At 54.0% G+C, this 18,873-nt stretch overlaps 1 protein-coding gene across 1 annotated transcript in view; it reads right to left on the bottom strand.

The window, feature by feature from the left end:
• The window catches only part of PEBP4 (phosphatidylethanolamine binding protein 4), a 73,500-nt gene that overhangs the window by 25,113 nt on the left and 29,514 nt on the right, over nt 1-18,873 (bottom strand). Inside the window, exon 3 of the mRNA XM_041424915.1 lies at nt 12,120-12,218. Within this exon, the coding sequence (XP_041280849.1) occupies nt 12,120-12,218 (99 nt within the window). The remainder of the gene's footprint in view (nt 1-12,119; nt 12,219-18,873) is intronic.

The following is an 18,873-nucleotide window of genomic DNA, read 5'->3' as shown; positions in this document are numbered from 1 at the left end:
CCTGGGGTCCCCACTTCCCCAGGGGGGCTCTTTGGGGCACCCCCGTGGGGCTACTCTGGCCAGGGCAGCGCCCGGCAGGGGCCGAGCCGCCGGAATCTTCTCCTGGCAGGACCTGCTGGGCCGGGGGCTGCCCGGGCATCCCCATCCCAAACAGGCCATCCCGAGAGCGGGGGGCAGCTCCTTGGGGCTGCCAGGGGGGTGCTGTGGGTGTGTGGAAGAGAGGGGAGGACGAGGAGGGATTTCTTTTTGCGAGCGAAGGTGGGTGGCGTGCGGGGATGCCAGCTGGCGATGGGCTCTATTTCTACTGACAAGGCTTTACCCTGTAGGTGTGAGGAATTCCAATTAAATATTCAGCCTATTTGTCTGTGTGTGGGAGAGGGTTTGCTGTGCAGGAGGAAAGCCTCACATTCAGCTCCGGAGCTAACCATTAAGAGAGAAATTAGCTCAGTTCATCAAGGGAAGCCAGCGGAGGGTTTTCCCTCGCTCTCCTACCTTGTTCCATCCCTCTCGTTGAGGAACAGCGGGGAACGAGCCCATCGCGTTCTGCAGGGGAGAGCTGAGCCTGCACCGAGAGCCAGCAGCACTTCCCAGGCCGGGAAAAGTCATTTTTCCCCCGTGCCTGGGGGATGCCATCCCGGCTCAGCCCACCCCAGAGGCTGCCGAGGGAGATCGATGTGGCGGGCGAGGGGTCGGAGGCGGTCGGGCGCTGCGGATTTAATTGCTCTCGCATTTCCCGGCCACCTCCTTTGCGAGCCGTTTACAAGACACTAATTAATCACCGCGAAGCGAAAGCTCTCGCTTCTCGATGATCTTTTTAAGGTGGGAATGCCCCGTGAGAGTCGATGCCTTATCGATGAGGGGCCCTTTAGCTGGATCGATGGGGCTGCAACGATCGTCCCTCGCCACCCCCGCGGGTTTGGGGTCGGGTTCAAAGGAACTGAGAGGCTCCGGAGGGTGGAAAATCCCTCAGGAATACACCCAGCGCATCAGCTGGGAGAGAGATTGGGGTGAAAAATGGCATTTTGGTACCAGGATGCTCCTTGAGCAGCACTGGGGCAAGGGCAGGATCCTGCACTGGGGGAGTTTGGGGGAGAACTTCCAAAAAAAAAAAAAATTAAAAAAAGAAGCCACCATGGAGCTGATTTCACCGTTTTCTGGAGCTTGACGTGTTTTTGCCCTTTTGAAATAACTTTCCATCTCAGAATACCCAAATTTTAAATAGAACCTAAAGTGACGAGAATAAAAAAAAGAAGATGACTTTTTCATGAAACCACAAACGATATCCTGTTTTCCTGCTCTGTTTTGAGGAAAAGAAGTTGTTCCTGACGGGAATGAAGCTGTAATTTCCTTCTCCTGAGGGAAGGCAAATGTCCAGGCTGCCCCACGTGAGGGGCATGGTGGGGACTCAGGTCCTGGGACCCCACTCTCCACATTTTAAATAAAAAAACCACCCGGAAGTTGAAGCCAAACATATTTTGGAGGAAGATGAAGGTGACGGGCTGCTATCAGAGGGGGGATATGGGACATTGGGGGGGTCCCAGTGCTGCCCTGTCCCCTTGGCTGATCAAATCACACCGTGGTGCTTTGCCCTGCTGGGAAGAGGAACTGGTTTTAAAGGGCTTAAAAATCCTCTCTGGGAATTTCAGACAGCCAAATGAATCTTTTGGTCCAACTCCAGCCCTGCTGCCTCCAGACCCAGGCTTTGGGGAGACTGAGACTGTCCTGCCATTCCTGGGACAGACGTCCCACCCCGGGACATGGTCACCAGGGACTTTCCTGATGCACCTGAGAGTTCCACAGTTCATTGGGAAGGAAAAGCCTTGCCTGGATCCCGTGGGATGCTCCCAGCCGTGCTGAGCTTCCCAACCTCCTCCCCCAGCAGGATGCAGGGATCCCTACCCCCTTCCCAGACTGCAGAGTGAAGGAAGGAGTTTTCCTACCCCTTCCCATACACAGGATGCAGGGATGAGCTTCCCTACCCCCTTCCCATACTTGAGAGTGAAAGAAGGAGTTTTCCTACTCCTTCCCAAGCATGGCATGCTGGGATCAGCTTTCCTGCCCTTTTCCTTGTGCCTGGAAGGCAGAGAGGAACTTTCCTGCCCTTCTCCATCCACAGGATTCAGGGATGAGCTTCCCTGACCTGTTCCCCTGCAGAACAAAGGAATGAGTTTTCTTACCCCCTGCCACACACAAAATTCAGGGACCAGATTTCTTACCCTCTTCCCCATCCACGGGATTCAGGGATGAACTTCCCTACCCCTTCCATATCCAGGATTCAGGGATGAGCTTCCCTACTCCTTCCATACCCAGAATTCAGGGATGATTTCCCCTACCCTACACAGGATTCAGGAATAAGTTTTCCTGCCCGCTTCCATCCCCAGGATTCAGGGATGAACTTCCCTACCCCTGCCCCACACAGGATCCAGGGATGAGTTTCCCTGCCCCCTTCCTTACCCAGAACTCAGGGATAAATTTCCCTTCCCTGCCATACTCAGAATTCAGGGATAAGTTTCTCTGCCCTGCTATACACAGAATTCAGGGATGATTTTCCCTGTCCTGCCATCCCCAGAATTCAGGGATGATCTTCCCTACCCCTGCCCAACACAGGATTCAGGGATGAGTTTCTCTGCCCTGCCATACCCAGGATTCAGGGATGAGCTTCCCTGCCCTACACAGGATTCAGGAAAAAGTTTTCCTACCCCTTTCCATCCCCAGGAGTCAGGGATGAGCTTCCCTGCCCCTTTCCATCCTCAGATTCAGCAATGAACTTCCCTACCCCTGCCCTACACAGGATTCAGGGATGAGTTTCTCTGCCCTGCCATACACAGAATTCAGGGATGATTTTCCCTGTCCTGACATCCCCAGAATTCAGGGATGAGCTTCCCTGCCCCTTTCCATCCCCAGCATCCAGGGATGAGTTTCCCTGTCCCTTTCCATCCCCAGCATCCAGGGATGAGTTTCCCTGCCCTGCCATACCAGGATTCAGAAGCCTTATGGAGTTTCTCATCAATCCCAAATCCTGACACTTTTATGGGGCACAAAACACCTTTTTGGGTCCGAGCATCCCATCAAGGAGCAGAACCCCTCAGGGACGAGCCCTGCACCTTTCCCATCCGGCGGGATCGCCCTGGCAGCACCGTGCCGCCGGGACCACCACCCGTACCCATCCACACAATTCCTTTCCTCCCAAAATCCAAACCCGGGGACTCCATAGCAACCCGCAGCTCCGGGGTCTGACTCCAGCACTTCGCTCGGCGCTGTCACTTCGTTTCAGGCTACCCCCGGGTAGGTGTGAGGAACTCCAATTAAGCATTCCGCTGGCTCCCTGTGTGGGGGGACAGGCTCTGCTGTGGAGGAGGGAAGCCTCGGCGGTGACTAATCGCTCAGACACCGGGTGTCTGTGGCACCAGGGGAGGGCAGGCAGAGGGTTTTCCTTCACCGTGCAGCTGCCTCTGCATTCCCTTTTCGGGAGCGATCGCGGCTCCCCGCCGGGCTCGGGGGCTCCCGGGCGGAAGTTGGAAAGATCCCAAGCATCTTTCCGGCGATGCCGCCGCCGCTGCTGCGGATCTCTCTGCTGCCGCAGCCTTTGCTGCTCTGCCTTGCACAGCCCCGGGGAACTTCTTCCCAGGGAAAAGCACATTCCTGGGCTTTGAAGGTGCCCCGCGCATCCTCTGTCCCGTGGAGGGCCCATTGGTGCTTTTGGTGCTCTTGGGATGAGCATCCCCAAATTTGGGTGAGCATCGTTAAATTTGGGTGCTGAGCCCCAAAATGAGCTCCTTGCCCGGGGAGCGGAGCGGAGGATCCCACCCTCGGCCACCGCTCCAGTCCTGACTGAGACGTGACAAATTGGCCACCGCAAGGTCATCGCCGCGAGCCCCACACCGGCTCCCACATCCCCCCATTCCCTGTGGAAAACCCCAGCTCCACGCGCCCAGCTGGATGAGGGGCCCCAAGCACCCCAAAACTGCCCCCCTTGCCCGCAGCCGGGACACCTCCCCGGGGGACAGCGGCAGAGGGTGACACCGCGGGGTGGGACACGCGTGGCGGTCCCAGCCTGGCGACACTGCCCCGCTCCACGGGGACACCGAGGCTCTTCCCCAACCTTCGGCAGCGGCTGCCTGAGCCAGGGCAAGAGGCGGCGGCGGGCCCGGCCCAGCCGGCGGCTTCGCCCCCGCTCCCCGGGGAGGCGAGAAGGGGGCCGGCGGCCGCCCCCCGCCACCGCCGTGGGCAGCGGCAGGATGTGCTGTCCCTCCCCTGCACTTCCCAGCGAGCACTTTACATAACTTCTGCTGCTTAGTCACAGCTTCGACTCTTTTTTTTTTTTTTTTTCCTTCCCTTTCCCTTTTTTTTTTTTTTTTTTTTTTTTTTTGGAGCGATTTTCTCAGCCGCATCAGAGCGCGAGTCATTTCGGCAAGGGAAGTCCCTTCCTTTCTTCCGTTCCCTTGGTAACTGCACAAATTTGCTCTTCAAATGATTCATGACCGGGGTGCTGTAGGAGTTCCCTCCTCCAACACAAATCGCTCCCACACAACCACACATGCCCGATTAATCATTGATCGGTGTCTCTTCCGCAAGGTCCCCCCGGCTCCAGCGCTCTCCTCGGACCACCAGGATGCTCCTGAGGTCCCTGGATGCTTACAAGTGTCCCCAGATAGGGGACACAGGCAAGAGTTTGTAAGAAATCCCATCCCCGGGCCGGTTTTACGGGCTGTAAATGAAATATTCCCGTGGTGGTGGGACAGGTTGGCGACAGGAGCCAGAGATGGGGTCGGAGCTGATGGTGGCGGACAAACCTTCCCTGAACTCCCAACTGCACCAGCTTTATTCAAGATCCGAGTTTTGATTCCATCCCAAACTTCCTCAGATTAAACAGAGGGAAAACTGAAAAGGCAGAGGGTCACCCCCCACTGTGACCACGTTGGAGGGATAGAACCCAACAGCAGAAAAAAGCCAGAAAAAAGCCAGAAAAGAGCCAGAAAAGAGCCAGAAAAGTCCTTTTTGTACCCCTGGTAAGCGAGGCCAAGAATCATCCCAGGGCCTCCATGCTCCTCACACACCTGCACCCGCACAGGGAAGCAGCTTGGGATGGAAGTGGGAGCTTGGCTGCCAGGAATACCTCAGCTGGAAAATAAAATTAATCTGTGAAATCTCTCCCTGCCATTTTTTTTGGTAGGTTTTATCTGATTTATTCTCTCCTCGTTATGAGGAGCTAATTAACAAACCATCGTTTAAATAAACAGCAGCCAGAGTGTTTGCAACCTTGGCTTTATTGAATTGTGACAAATTAGTAGCCTCTGCATGTTAAATGAAACAGAAGCATAGAGGGAAAAAAAAACGGAATTCACATCTGGATAACAATCCTTGCTGTGGACAAGGAGCAGAGGGAGCAACCCCTGGCGGAAAAATCCCAAATAACCCCAAAACCTGGCGGGTCTCTGGGTGCTGAACACTTCAGTGTTGCGGCTTCACCCTGAGCTCATCCCTAGGGAATGGCAGGGTCAGGACAAGGCTGGGGTGTGGATAAATCCGAGCAGCCCCGGGAGCCTCTCGAGCCATCGTTAATGCCCAATTCATCAGGGATCCATGATAATGATCCTAAAAGGCACCTCTGTGCTGAGCCTGGCATCCCGCAGCTCCCTGGAGGAGGGAGCAGCATTCCCAAGGGATGAGCCATGGCTTTGTGACCCAGGCCAGCCCTGCCCTCCCTCCCAGAAGGAAGAGAGATTTTGGGATGCTTTCCCCCTTTTTCCTACTCCCCAAAGGGTTCAAGCAAGGCTCTCTATCCTTCCTGGTGCTGCTGTGGCATGGCCATTCCCAAAATTCACAGAGCCATTGCTGATCCCACGGGTGCTTCCAGCTCCTGCTGTCCCCGTGGGAATTGCTCAGTGACAGCTCTCTCAGGGGCTTTGGGAGTGCAATTACCTGGGAGGGTTAATTACACTCCAGGTGAGCACAAAGCCGAGCAGGGAGCACACCAGCTCCTGCGGGATGGGCATGCTGGGATTTGAGGGGATCAACACTGGGATCAACCCTCAGCATCCCAGGACACAGCTTCCTTCTGGACAGAGCACCCCAGCACTGATGGAATCATGGAATCATGGAATTGTTTGGGTTGGAAAAGCTCTCTAAGATCATCGAGTCCAACCAATCCCCCAGTACTGCCAGGGCCAGCACCAAACCATGCCCCCAAGTGCCACATCCACATGGCTTTAAAATCCCAGCTGGAAGAGTGACCCCACCACTGCCCGGGGCTGGACAACCTTCCCAGGGAAAAAGTCTTCCCAATATCCAACCTAAACCTCTCTTGGCACAACTTCTGTCCTGTCATTTGACACCTGGGAGAAGAAACTCGTCCCTGCCAGTCCACAACCTCCCTCCAGGCACAGAATCTCCTTTCAAACATCTCTCAGGATGAGAAATTCGTGGAATCAAGAGTAGCTTGGGTGGGCAGGGACCTGAAATCTCATCCAGTTCCATGGGCAAAAACATCTTTCACTGTCCCAGGTTGCTCCAAATCCTGTCCAACCTGGCCTTGGGCACTTCCAGGGATCCAGCAGCAGCCACAGCTTCTCTAGGAAATCCATCCCAGGGCCTCACCACCCTCACAGGGAAGAATTCCTTCCACAGGAGCTTGGAGAGCAAAGAAAACTTCCCCCTGAGCTACAGTCTCTTTACTTGTTTTGTGCTTTTTTTTTTTTTTCCCCCTAATTTCTTTTATTAATAAAGGCTTCATTAACGAGCAGCGACAGAAACTCACACCAGGGAACTGAGTATTCCGAGGAGCCAAGTCATCAATTAAACCAACATTTCCCTCTGTTCTTTCCCTTTCAAACCCTCGGTTTCATCACCAAAAAGCAGAGTCGAGAGGGCTCCAGCGAGGAGGAACAATAGCAGGGCACCAACTCCTACATCTGCCCCTTCTCCCCCCCAGCGAGGCGGGGATCAGCGATCCCACAATCCCACGGATCCGTGGGAACCATGGATGCTGCATGGCACAGGCAAGGAACGCTGCCCCAGCACCTCCAGCAGCTCCCAAAATGTGGAACCCCCCTGTCTGTAGGGTAACCAAAAGCTGATTTTTTTTCCCCCCTCAGCATCAATTAATGATTAAAATCATTCCTTGCCCTGGCCTTTTTCTCCTGCTGGGATGGTGAATGCACCTGGATCACGAGTGCTCGGCAAAAATGTCCCCAAGCTGTCCCTACAACTCTTCACCCAGCGGCCGAGGAGCTGGAACGACAGCAGCCAGCAATTAACAGCTGATCTCTCTGATTTTTGATAAATCCAGCATTCTGGAGAAGCTGGAGCTGAGTTCCATGTGCCACAGAGGAAAAGTTTCCCACAGAACACACATCCCTTTGGGATGGGGACAGAGCCAGGGGACAGGGCCATGGGCACAGGCGGGCAGCCTGCGCCCTGCAGCTCCGTTTCCATCCTTCCCTGGTGCAAAAACCCCATAATTTTTAAGGTTAATAAAGCCCTTGTTTGCTTAAGACAGCACCTGTTTCTATGGTGACACTTGCAACCCGGAGCCTGTTTATCAACGGCGACGCCGCGCGCGGTGACAAGCGCGGCCGCCGCCGGGGCAGACACCGCGGGGAAGGCCAGCGGTGCTGCCAGCGCCTCTGGGGACAGCGGTGCCACCATCCCAAACGCGCCAGTGCCCATCCCTGGGATCCCCACTCTGCCCTACAAAGCCACGGGAGGGGCTGGAGCAGCGGGAGCTGCACCCACAGTGCGGGGAAGGCCGGGCTGAGCCACGGGTGGGAACGGCTCTCATCAGAAACATTGGATCCACTTCCCCCATCCCACCCCAGAGTTGCCTGTGGCAGCTCCGTGCCTCAGTTTCCCCAGCGCCCTGCCCTGGGAAGGGGTTCGGGGCTGATCCAAGCGGTGCTGGTGGCAGCAGAGCCCGGCGGGTCCCGCTCGGTTCCATCCTGGCGCAGGATTTCTCCCGGCTGGCAGAACCCGTTTCCATAACGACTTTCTGTTACAAACATATTTTGATAAAAATAAAGTTAAAGCGGCGAGGCTTTAGTGGAGTACAAATTCGCTGCTCTCGCCCTCCCCCTTCCTCCTCCCCGAGGAGGGGGAATAAAGACGGAAAGCTTTCCATTTGAAGGGCAGTATTTTCTCCCTTCTTTTTCTTTCCCCACTGAATACAAAATGGAAAACCTTGTTTACCGGGGATTCGCTGTAAACCGGTTCCGAGTCTGCCTGGTTACCTGATGCTCTACAGTATGTACAGGATAATGTGATAAATTCATTTCCAATTCACTGCATTATCCTTTGAATATTTTAATGACTCATTGAATGGAGTAAAAAAAAAAAAAAAAAAAAAAAAAGAGAAAAAAAAAAAGCTATTTCAAATGAACAATTATGCTGCATTAGAGTAAAGGCTGATTATATTTAAACACTGCTTCCATGGATAACGGGACATATCGACCTCCGCCTATAAGAGCTAATTTGGCTCTTATCTCTAAATAATTTTACACTGCAAATTACCATGAAAACCTAAAGGGCTTTAAAAACATTCATCAAAAGATATTATTCCACTTTGTAGCAACATTTTTATTTAAATTATTTTGAATAGGAGTGAAAGCATCTCTCGTGTTTGACAATCGGAGCAGCGACGGAGCAGCGGCTGATAAGGAACGGCGAGCGGCGCCGAGGGGATGGGACGGTTCCATCCCGAAAACCCACCTGGGAGAGCAAATCCCCAGCCAAACCCCAAAGCTGGTGGCGTGCCAAAGTACTGCAGCACCCAGGAGTGGCATTTAGTGCTGCTGGAGCTGCTTCCCTCCAAACTGGGGGATGGCAGAGCCTGGGGGATGCCGCAGGGATGCCAGGGTGATACACAAGTGATGCCGGGGGGAGGCCGGGGTGGTACCCAAGGGATGCTGGGCTGATACCCAAGGGATGTCAGGGTGGTGCCCAAGGGATGTCAGGGTGGTACCCAAGAGATGCTGGAGTGGTACCCAAGGGATGCTGGGATGATACCCAAGGGATGCCAGGGTGATACACAAGAGATGCTGGGGTGGTACCCAAGGAATGCTGGGGGGATGCCAGAGTGACAGCCATAGGATGATGAGGGGATGCCAGGGTGACACCCAAGTGATTCCTGGGGGATGCTGGGGCAAAGCCAGGGCAATAGGCAGGTGATGCTCGGCAATACCAGGATGATGCTGGGTGATACTGGGGTGGTACCAAGCACTGCTGAGTGATACTGGTGTGATGCTGGGCGATACTGGGTGATACTGGGGTGATGCTGGGCGATACTGGGGTGATACCAAGCACTGCTGGGAGACACTGGAGTGATGCTGGGCAATGCTGGGTGATACTGGGTGATACTGGGGTGGTACTAAGCACTGCTGGGTGATACTGGGGTGATACTGGGCAATACTGGGGTGATACCAAGCACTGCTGGGTGATACTGGGGTGACACTGGGTGATACTGGGGTGATACCAAACACTGCTGGATGATACTGGAGTGACACTGGGTGATACTGGGGTGACACTGGGTGATACTGGGGTGGTACTAAGCACTGATGGGTGATACTGGGGTGACACTGGGTGATACTGGGGTGATACCAAGCACTGCTGGGTGATACTGGGGTGACACTGGGTGATACTGGGGTGATACCAAACACTGCTGGATGATACTGGAGTGACACTGGGTGATACTGGGGTGGTACCAAGCACTGCTGGGTGACACTGGAGTGACACTGGGTGATACTGGGGTGACACTGGCTGATACTGGGGTGGTACTAAGCACTGCTGGGTGATACTGGAGTGATACTGAGTGCTACTGGGGCAGTACCCAAGCACTGCTGGGCAATGCTGGGCAATACTGGGGTGACACTGGGTGATACTGGAGTGACACTGGTGGGGTGATGCTGGGCGATAAGCACTGCTGGGTGATACTGGGGTGACACTGGGTGATACTGGAGTGACACTGGGTGATACTGGGGTGATAGCAAACACTGCTGGGTGATACTGGGGTGACACTGGGTGATACTGGGGTGATACCAAGCACTGCAGGGCAATACTGGGGTGACACTGGGTGATACTGGGGCGACGCTGGCTCGGTGCTGAGGTGACACTGGGCGACGCTGGGGTGACACCGGGGCACCGGCGGGCGCGGGGGCTCCGCCAGCCCCCCGGCACGGCCCCGGCCGTCCCGCCCCTCCCGGAGAAAGGCACTTGCAAGCCCCTCTCTGCACCAAAGCAACAGAAGGTGTCATGTAAAGCCTACACGGTTATTTTAGAGCCAGTGTGCAAATAAGGCTGTCAGCTGAAGCTCCTCGGAGCCAAGACTTCCATATCCCCCCGAGGATCTGCATCTCAACGAGACACCATGTGGCTGAGCCCGCCGGCTCCGCACCCGGATTTGGGGCTGGGGGATCGGGAAAACTCCTCCCAGGCACGCCAGGACCCCCCCAGTGCACCCCCAGCCGCGGGGACCGAGCTGAGGGGGTTTGGTTCCAGTGTCCTCCCTGGATGGGGATGATTTCTTGGTGGTTTATTGGGCATTTGTGGGATTTGGGGGATTTATACGCGTTTCTGTGTGTGTAGAGGAGAGATACATATACACACACCCACGGGAGACAGAGGGGATATATTTATCCCATCATTATAGGGATCATATCAATATATAGGTTTTATATAGAATATTGCATGGAATCAGTGAATATCTCACATTGGAAGGGACCATCAAGAGCACCGAGGCCAAATCCCTGCTCAGATATGTGTGTTTATATTTATAAATGTATTTATCTCGTGATAAGAAAGCTTAAGGAATTGAAGCTTAAGGGACGGGCTCTGCCCCATCCCTGGCAGGTGGGGAAAACCCTTTTCTCTCCCAAAAATCTCCTTTTTCCCACCCTCTTTCATGGCCTAACACAGGATTTTTGACCTTAGAGTTCACAAATGGCATCACCCAAACGCCAGGGGAAAAAATCCCACCTTCCATTTGCGCCGGGGGTTTGAATCCCATATTTCCCTTCTTTGCTTAAAGGATTTTACACTCCAAAAATAAAAAAAAAGGAAAACCACAATAATTAGCGAGAGGGAACGGCTCCGAAGGATCTGTGTACAGAAGGAAACACAGGAGCTTGGGCTCCTTTGCGTTTGGTAAATATTAAAATTAATGAGAGACTTTCAGGACCCTGTTGTTAGAAATGCAGAAGGGTTTCTGTGAAGGATAAAAACACAAAACAACACGAAAAAAAAGCCCCAAGCTCTGTACACAAATTCCTGCAATTATTCCCGATGCTTCCTATTTTTCAGCCAATTATGGAATTCAGGGAAAGTATTAATATCCTGTTTTAATTTGCTTAATATGCCCATTAACAATAAAAAGTCTAATTAAGGTATCCGTACAAAGAGCCCTCAGCAGTAATTTCAGAGAATAATAGAGGAGAACGACGCGATATTTCTTGTTAAATGCACGCTGCAAATTAATTGATATCTTAATTAGGCTTTAGTACCCAGATTATCAGTTAGATTGATTTAGGGCTGCAACATCTCATTTTTTGAAGACATAAAAACAAGCAGGAAGGGAAAAAACTGCTTTTCCAAAATATTTCTGGGAGCAAAGCCACGACACACCGGGACAGGGGGAAGGACTCATCCCATGGACACAGTGCTGGGAAGCGCCACAATTCATCCCAAACTCATTTTCCCCCTTCTTTTCTCACTGAATTCAAACCATTTTTAATAAAATAATTAAAAACTAGAAAATTGATTGAGATTTTCACCAAACCCACTTTTTAAAGCCCAAAACCCAACCAGCAGCAGGAGCTGTTTGGAAGGACGCGTTGTCTCCACAGAGAAAACCGGTGGTGGGGAGTTGGCAAAGTGGCTTTTGGGGTTTTTTTCCAGCATTTCCTTAGGAGAAGGAGAGGAAAAAAAAAAAAAATCCAAAACCCAAGCAGCAATATTTTTGGACCAGCCTGGCTCTTTATAGCCTGAGGAAGCACTTCCCTACCTACACGCCCAGCACCATTTACATTTTCTGGCAAACACTCGTCCTCCCTCCGGGGTTTCTCCAGGAGGAGTTTGCATCCCGTGGGATTCCAGCCCTCCCTGGATGCTCGGGGACGGCCCCATGGACTCACCAGGATGTCAGTGACCAGCCAGTGCCTCCAGAAGCGGTGCCGGGGCTTGGCTCTGTTGGGAGAGTCGGGGTCCACCATCACCAGGACGTATTTCTTGTTCTGCAAGAGAGGACAGGGGGATGCTGTGGCCATGGGGTGACAGTAAAAACCCCCAAATCCACATTTTTCCACTCTTTCCCAGCAGGAGCACTCTGGTGGTGTCACCCCTGAGGTGAGTGAGGAATGGGCACCAGGGAGGCCACAAACTCGCTAGGGATGATTTAATCCTAAATATTTCCAGAGAACAAATGTGGGTTCTGCCTCCTCCAAAGAAAAGGCACCAAGGAGAATTCCCTCAGCTTCTCACCATGTCCCACTGAGGCACAGGACTGCAGCCACTCTGGTATTTTTGGGATCCAGACTTGGTTGGGGACAAGCTGGATGCCCCATGCTCCATGGGGGTGGCTGTAGGGAGCCAAACTCTACCCCAAACATCCACAAATAACCAAAAGATGTTCCCGGGATGCTGCAATAAGCAGCACCTGGGGGCCAGGGACCACTCCTGGGTGATGGAATTGGGCAAAGAGAGCTGGGATTTATGGATAACACTGATTTAGCCCCCAGGAAACCCTCACAGCCCCCCCAGGCCCCCACTGAGGGTACCCAGCACCCAAAGGTGCCACCAGCACGGAGCCCACGTGGATATTTTGGTCCGCTGAGGATGGAGCTGAGTTGGAAATGACCTCTGGAGGGAAAACCTGCTGATCTCCAGGGATTTGGCAGGACCTCGGGCACTAGATTATCCCTCAAGCACGCAGATTAAGGGATCTATATCCGAATGAAAGCTCCAGGTGCGTCTGTCAGGGCGCCAGCGGTGCCACGCTCCTCCAGCCGCCCCGGGGGCTGGGCTGTCACAACCAGCCCTGGGATTTAGCCCTGCAATTCCTGCTGGAATTCGCTGGAGCTCTGTGGCTGCATCCCCTGCCCTGTGAAACCAGGCAGGGATTTGCACAGCGAGGTTCCTGGGGCTGACTCAATATTTTTGCTCCGTTTCCCAACCTCTGCTCGGGGTAAAGAGGCAAAAACCCCCCCGTGGTGTTGCCCCAACCCCCCTCCCTTGGCATCCCACACGTTTCATAAAACCTCTTGAACACCCCACCTCCACAGGGAGCACCACTTTTAACCAGAAAACGCGGATTTCAACCCATTTAGCTTGCAACAGTTGCAGAGAAAATCCCAAACTCCCTCAAACCGCCCCGCCCGGGAGCTCTGCCGCCCCGCTCCGTAAATCCCAGCCTGGCGTCATCCGGGGTGGGGGAATTACACCAAGCCTGCAGATGTGAGCGTGGGAAAGGGGCCGTGCTGCTGTCACCACGTGAGGCTGAAGGTCAGGACCTCGAGGCTGAGCCGCCACCACCATCCCCACCACGCTCCCAGCTGCAGCCGGCTGAGGGAAAAAAAAAAAAAAACCAAAACCGGGAAGAAGCAGCAAAATTCCTTAACAGAGCCGAAATCAGCACTTAATAGGAAGGAGGAGGAGGGGAGGGGGAGAAGAAGCCGACAACCCAAAAACCCTACGCTGGAAGTGTGAAGGAATTTGAGCTCTAACTTTGGGGAGGGTGCGGAGCCGAGCTCGGCGTTTCTGAATCTCTCGGCTCCGCTCGGAGCCCAGCTGGTGGGAACAGAACGTGTAGTCATGGGACTGTCATCGTGTGCTGTCCAGGTTAACATGTAGCATTTCTATTACTATTAACAGACTTTCTGCTCCTCACTCCATCTGTTCTTCGAAATAATTGCAGTTGTACAGACCATGCCTTCGCTCCAGGCAGGCTCTGGGGAGAGGATAGTGTTTTTATGCACAGAAAAAAATTATTAAAAAAAAAAAAAAAAGAAAAAATAAGGAGAAAAAAAAAAGTGTTAAAAAATAACAGCAAACACGAGAATAGAGTGCAAGTGAAGCTAACAGCAGGCTTGGAATTGGGGACAGATTGTGGCCTAGAAAGGTGACAGCGCACGCGGCCGGGGGCCGGCAGGGCCAGACCCCGGTGGGGACAGGAGCCGGGGTCAGCGCCCTGAGCCGCGCTGGCCCCGGGGGATTTTTCTCTCTCCTCACCTGCCGGCCACTCTAAGAGCCACAATCCCTCACCTTCCACCTAAAGATAGCAAAGCCCTCCCCGAGCCGAGTTAATCCAGGCTGCTCATCCTGCAGCGCTCCCGAGGCTGCAGCAGCCCCCAAAGCCACCCCAAAACCCCTGTGTGATGTCCCCGGGCCATGCCAGGCACCCCAAACACGGGGGGGGGATGTTTTTGAACTGCTTGCAAGCAGCAGAGCAGCCCGAGTGTGGTGATTTTGGGGGTTTTTGATGCTGAAATCCCTCCTCGACACAGGCTAACAGCATTAGCTGCTGTCAGGGCTGCAGACGGGAGCCAGCCCCGAGTGACACGGGAGCTGCTCAGCTTTACAAGCACGAGCCAGCCCCAGGGATTTTGGGAGAGGAGGAAAGTGGCTTTAGATCAGAAAATTCCTCCAGTGCACAAGAACAGGAGGCATCTCGCTATGCAAAGGGAAGGGAGGAAGGGGGAGAGGGAAGAAAAAGCCACTTTGGGATGCTGCAGATGAAAATTTGGGGGAGAAAACCACCGCCGAATCTTTGTCGCTCATTCCTGCTTGGCCCAAGCCATGGAGGAGCTGATGGAGTGCAGGACCCAGTGTGTCCTATCGGTGTCGTGGGATCATGGAATGCTTGGGCTGGGAAGAGACCTTAAATTCCATCCAGTTCCATCCCCTGGGCAGGGACACCTTCCACTGTCCCAGGTTACTCCAAGCTTAACTTGGGCACTGCCAGGGATCCAGGGGCAGCCACAGCTTCTCTGGGAACTCCATCCCAGTCTCTCCCCTTCCTCCTAGCCAGGAATTCCTTCCCAATATCCCATCTCTTTGGCAGTGGATGCCATTCCCTGTGTCCTGTCCCTCCATCCCTTGTCCCCAGCCCCTCTCCATCTCTCCTGGAGCCCCTTCAGGCCCAGGAAGGGGCTCTGAGCTCTCCCTGGATCCTTCCCTTCTCCAGGCTGATGTGTGACACCAACTGAGTCACCCTTCCCCGGTCACCCTTCCCTGCTTCCTCACTCCAGGTCATTTTAAAATCTACATTTAACCATTGACAGGAGCTGCTGCCTTCCCAAGGACCCAAACCCACATCTGCACAGCCCAGCTTTGCCCCCATACCCCAGGGAAGGGGCGTCCTTGCCCTGCTCCTCCCCCCGACACGGAGTCGGAGCAGCAGAGCTGGTGGCAGGTGACAAGAGCCCTGCATTCCGTGTTTTCCCTGCTAATTGTTTCTAGAGGGGAGGCAGCAGTGAAATATCCAGTTATTCCTGCAGAAAGCATTAGCTGCTCCAATTAGGCACAGGTTTAGGAAACTCGCTCCGAGCAGGCAGCGACTTTTCCAAGAGGCAGGCAGGCAGGAGAGGGATTTTGTGCGCTGAGGATACACATGGAGCTCAACAGATCCCGCGGAGCCGGGGCTGCACAGGAATTAAAGACTTATCCAAATGAAAGCAAATAGGGTGTTAAGCGACACACATGTAGAGCGAGCGGTTTCCTTGGAAACCAGCGCACATGGAAGCAGCACACATGCAGCGCTCCGGCATTTTCGGCAGCGCCGGGGCGGCCCCGGAGCTCTGCCCTGCCAGGGATACCCGGCTCGGGCTGGGCATGGAGCTGGGTGAGCCCAGGGGTGGCCGTGTTGGTGTGTCCATCCCGTTGGCATCCGTTTATCCAGGGCATGGAGGAAAAATGGATTAAAATGTGCTTTATTCTGTGAAGGGGAGATGGATGGTGCCCAAGCTTTGCCGTAGGAATTCCATCCCAAAACCAGGCCAAGCCCCAGCCAGGCCCAGCCCAGCGCCCGCTTCCCAACATGGGAATGAGCAGGTTTGGATGGATCCAGTCTGGATGCTCCCAGCTCAGCCAGCCCTCAGAGCTGTGCACACCCAGAGCACAGGATGGTCCCTGCACCAGCCCCTTGCCACTCGAGGGATGAGGTGAAATTTCCAGCTGCCCCATTGCCACCACATCCTTGACAGCTCCTAAGGAATTTCCCTGGGTGCTGAAGGAAATCACAGAAATCACAGACAGGTTGTGATGGTGTCTGAGCCAAAAAACCTTTCACCTCCCTGGGAGCTGCAGCCTGGCTTTGCCCCAGCCTGGATTATCCTGCTGTGAAGGATTTTGATGGCATGAGATGATCCAGGCTGGTCCCACTGGTGTGGAGATGGGACTGGGGATGGAGCCAGTGAAGAGCTGGGTTTATGCAATTATAAACCAAAAAACCTCAATCTACCCCAAAACCACCTTCCAGAGCAGGGCAGGAGCTGTCTGGGCAGGGAGCTGGGAAGAGTACCCAGAACATTGGGAAACATCCCAGCTCTCTCCACAGGGATGCTTGGAGGGTCCAGCTCACGTCCCACCAGCGCAGGAGTCGGAGGTGGAAGCGCCGCCAGCACCAGCTGAGATTTGAGATCAATCTGGGTTTTTTTCTTGGCTTGTCCCCAGTACTAAAAAGTTTCTATAACAGGCACCGGCTTCGCAATTCTGCTGCTGCTGCCTCGCCAGAGAGAAATTCCAGCTCCTTCCTCGGTGGCAAAGAAATTGTTTGGGACCGAGTTGTGTTGCGGCTTGGGGAAGGATCTGCCGAGCGCGGCAGGATTTCACCTCCTCCTTTTCCACCTGCACCTCGCCACTTCCACGGGCAAAAAACCAGGTCAGCAAAATTAACCCTGCTCCGCAGGACTTGCCCAAGGGGACAAGTGGCACCGGCTGAAGGCTTGACCCAACTCTCCCAGGCCTGGCTCCTGCTGCCCAAGGGAACTTCATTGAATTTCCAACTGCAGCACTCCCCATCCCTCTGCTCTCCCTTGGGGCTCCCTCACCAGCCAAATATTTATGCAGCCTGATGTCCTAATGAGGATTGATTCATCCAGGATGGTTAAGGAGTGTGTGTGAAAGGTCTGTTCCCAGATTAAGGGCTTGGGATGCTTTAAGGAATGGATTATTTGCTCTGAAAGAACAGTTTGTTTTCCCTCATAACAGCAATAAAACAGCAGTGGGGGTGTTACACACCCAACACAACCAGACAGAAAGTGGGATAAATATTCCAAAGGGTGCACGGTGCTGCAAATGCAGGTGTCGGTGCCTCTGGAGCACTTTTAGGGAGGCAGGAGAACGACAGGCTGTGATACCTCAGTCAGAAACCTCACTGTGGTTCTGCTTTGGCTTCCCCAAATCGAGGGGATTCCACCTAAATCCTCAAGGGGAAAACAGCGGGGAACGGGGCCACAGGTCCCAAATCCAGGAGGGAATCAACACCCCGAGAACCGCCCGCCCCAGCTGCCAGCTGCCGCCCCGTGCCCCCCTTTTCCCCAGGAGCTGTTTGTCACCACTCCAGCCTAATGAGCACCACGCACTCGTCCCCGGGCTGGGGACACCGCGGCCGGCCGCGCTCCGCGGGCGGGGCAGCCGGGACGGACTCGGGAAGCGACACATCTCCCGAGCCGAGTGTGAGGAGGAGGAGGAGGAGGAGGCGGCCAGCGGCCGCGGTGGCAGAGCGCAGCCTTCCAGCCCAATTACTATCACGCGGGGGGACACATGGATTGGTGACATTTGACATTTTCTACACAATATTTTGATGCAGAATGGCACCTCCGTCACAAATTATTTTGCAAAATTTGGCTTAGGTTCTGATGGGTTTTTTTTAATTTTTTTTTTTTTCTGGAGGAGAAAATAAGAAAAGAAAAGCGTTGCACAGGGGTGGCATTTGCAGGCGAGCAAAGGGAAGGGTCATGGTGTCCCCTCCGTGAGCAAAGGTGGCTGTGCCACCAAGTGGGAAAACAAAGGGGAAACTGCACCCAGAAATTCCAGGCTTTGCTCCCATGCATCCCCAAGGCCCTTGGGGACCCTCAAAAGCTTTTTCCCTGCTCCCTCCCATGATTCCTGAGATGTCTCAGCTCGGGAGCTTGGGGGGGCCAGACCCCTCCTGGCAAGGCAGGGGTTCTCAGCGCTGGGAATTGCTGAACTCGGTGCTACCAGACACCTCGGCGAAGCTGAAATGACTTTAAATGCCTAAACATTTTAAAACAAACCCTGGAACAATTCAGCTCCGAACTCCTCGCCTGCTTTCTCTCCCTCCTCGCTCTCTCTCTCCCATTTTTACGGTTTCCAGAGCTGTTTTACGCCTCATTACCTGCACACTGTGAGTGATGTCTGTCGGTCCTAGAGCTGTAAATACCTTAAATCATGCTTCATTAAGAATATCTCTGGTGCTATTAAAGAGCTATAATAGACAACGAGTTAACAGATGATTAAATATGAACTCCATTTGTGTCACTCACCGCGGGCAGGAAGAGGCTTTAAGTTTTTTAAACTCGCTCTCATTATCTGGGGAAGTGGCGGGGATGGAGGGGGATGGAGGGAGGCTCGATGGGATGGAGGGATGCTGGCTTGGAAAGGAGAGGATGGGGATGCAAGGGGGCTGGAATGGGATGGAGGGAGGTTGGAATGGGATGGAGGGAGGATGGAATGGGATGGAGAGAGGATGGAATGGGATGGAGGGATGCTGGCTTGGAAAGGAGAGGATGGGGATGCAGGGGGCTGGAATGGGATGGAGAGAGGATGGAATGGGATGGAGGGGGCTGGAACGGGATGAAGGGAGGATGGAATGGGATGGAGGGAGGATGGAACGGGATGGAGAGAGGATGGAATGGGATGGAGGGATGC

Source organism: Onychostruthus taczanowskii, unplaced genomic scaffold (genome assembly GCF_017590055.1).
Source record: "Onychostruthus taczanowskii isolate IOZ18803 unplaced genomic scaffold, ASM1759005v1 scaffold84, whole genome shotgun sequence".
NCBI classification, from domain to species: domain Eukaryota; kingdom Metazoa; phylum Chordata; class Aves; order Passeriformes; family Passeridae; genus Onychostruthus; species Onychostruthus taczanowskii.
Note: the sequence above shows the minus strand (reverse complement) of the source record. Positions and strands in the feature narration are given on the sequence as shown.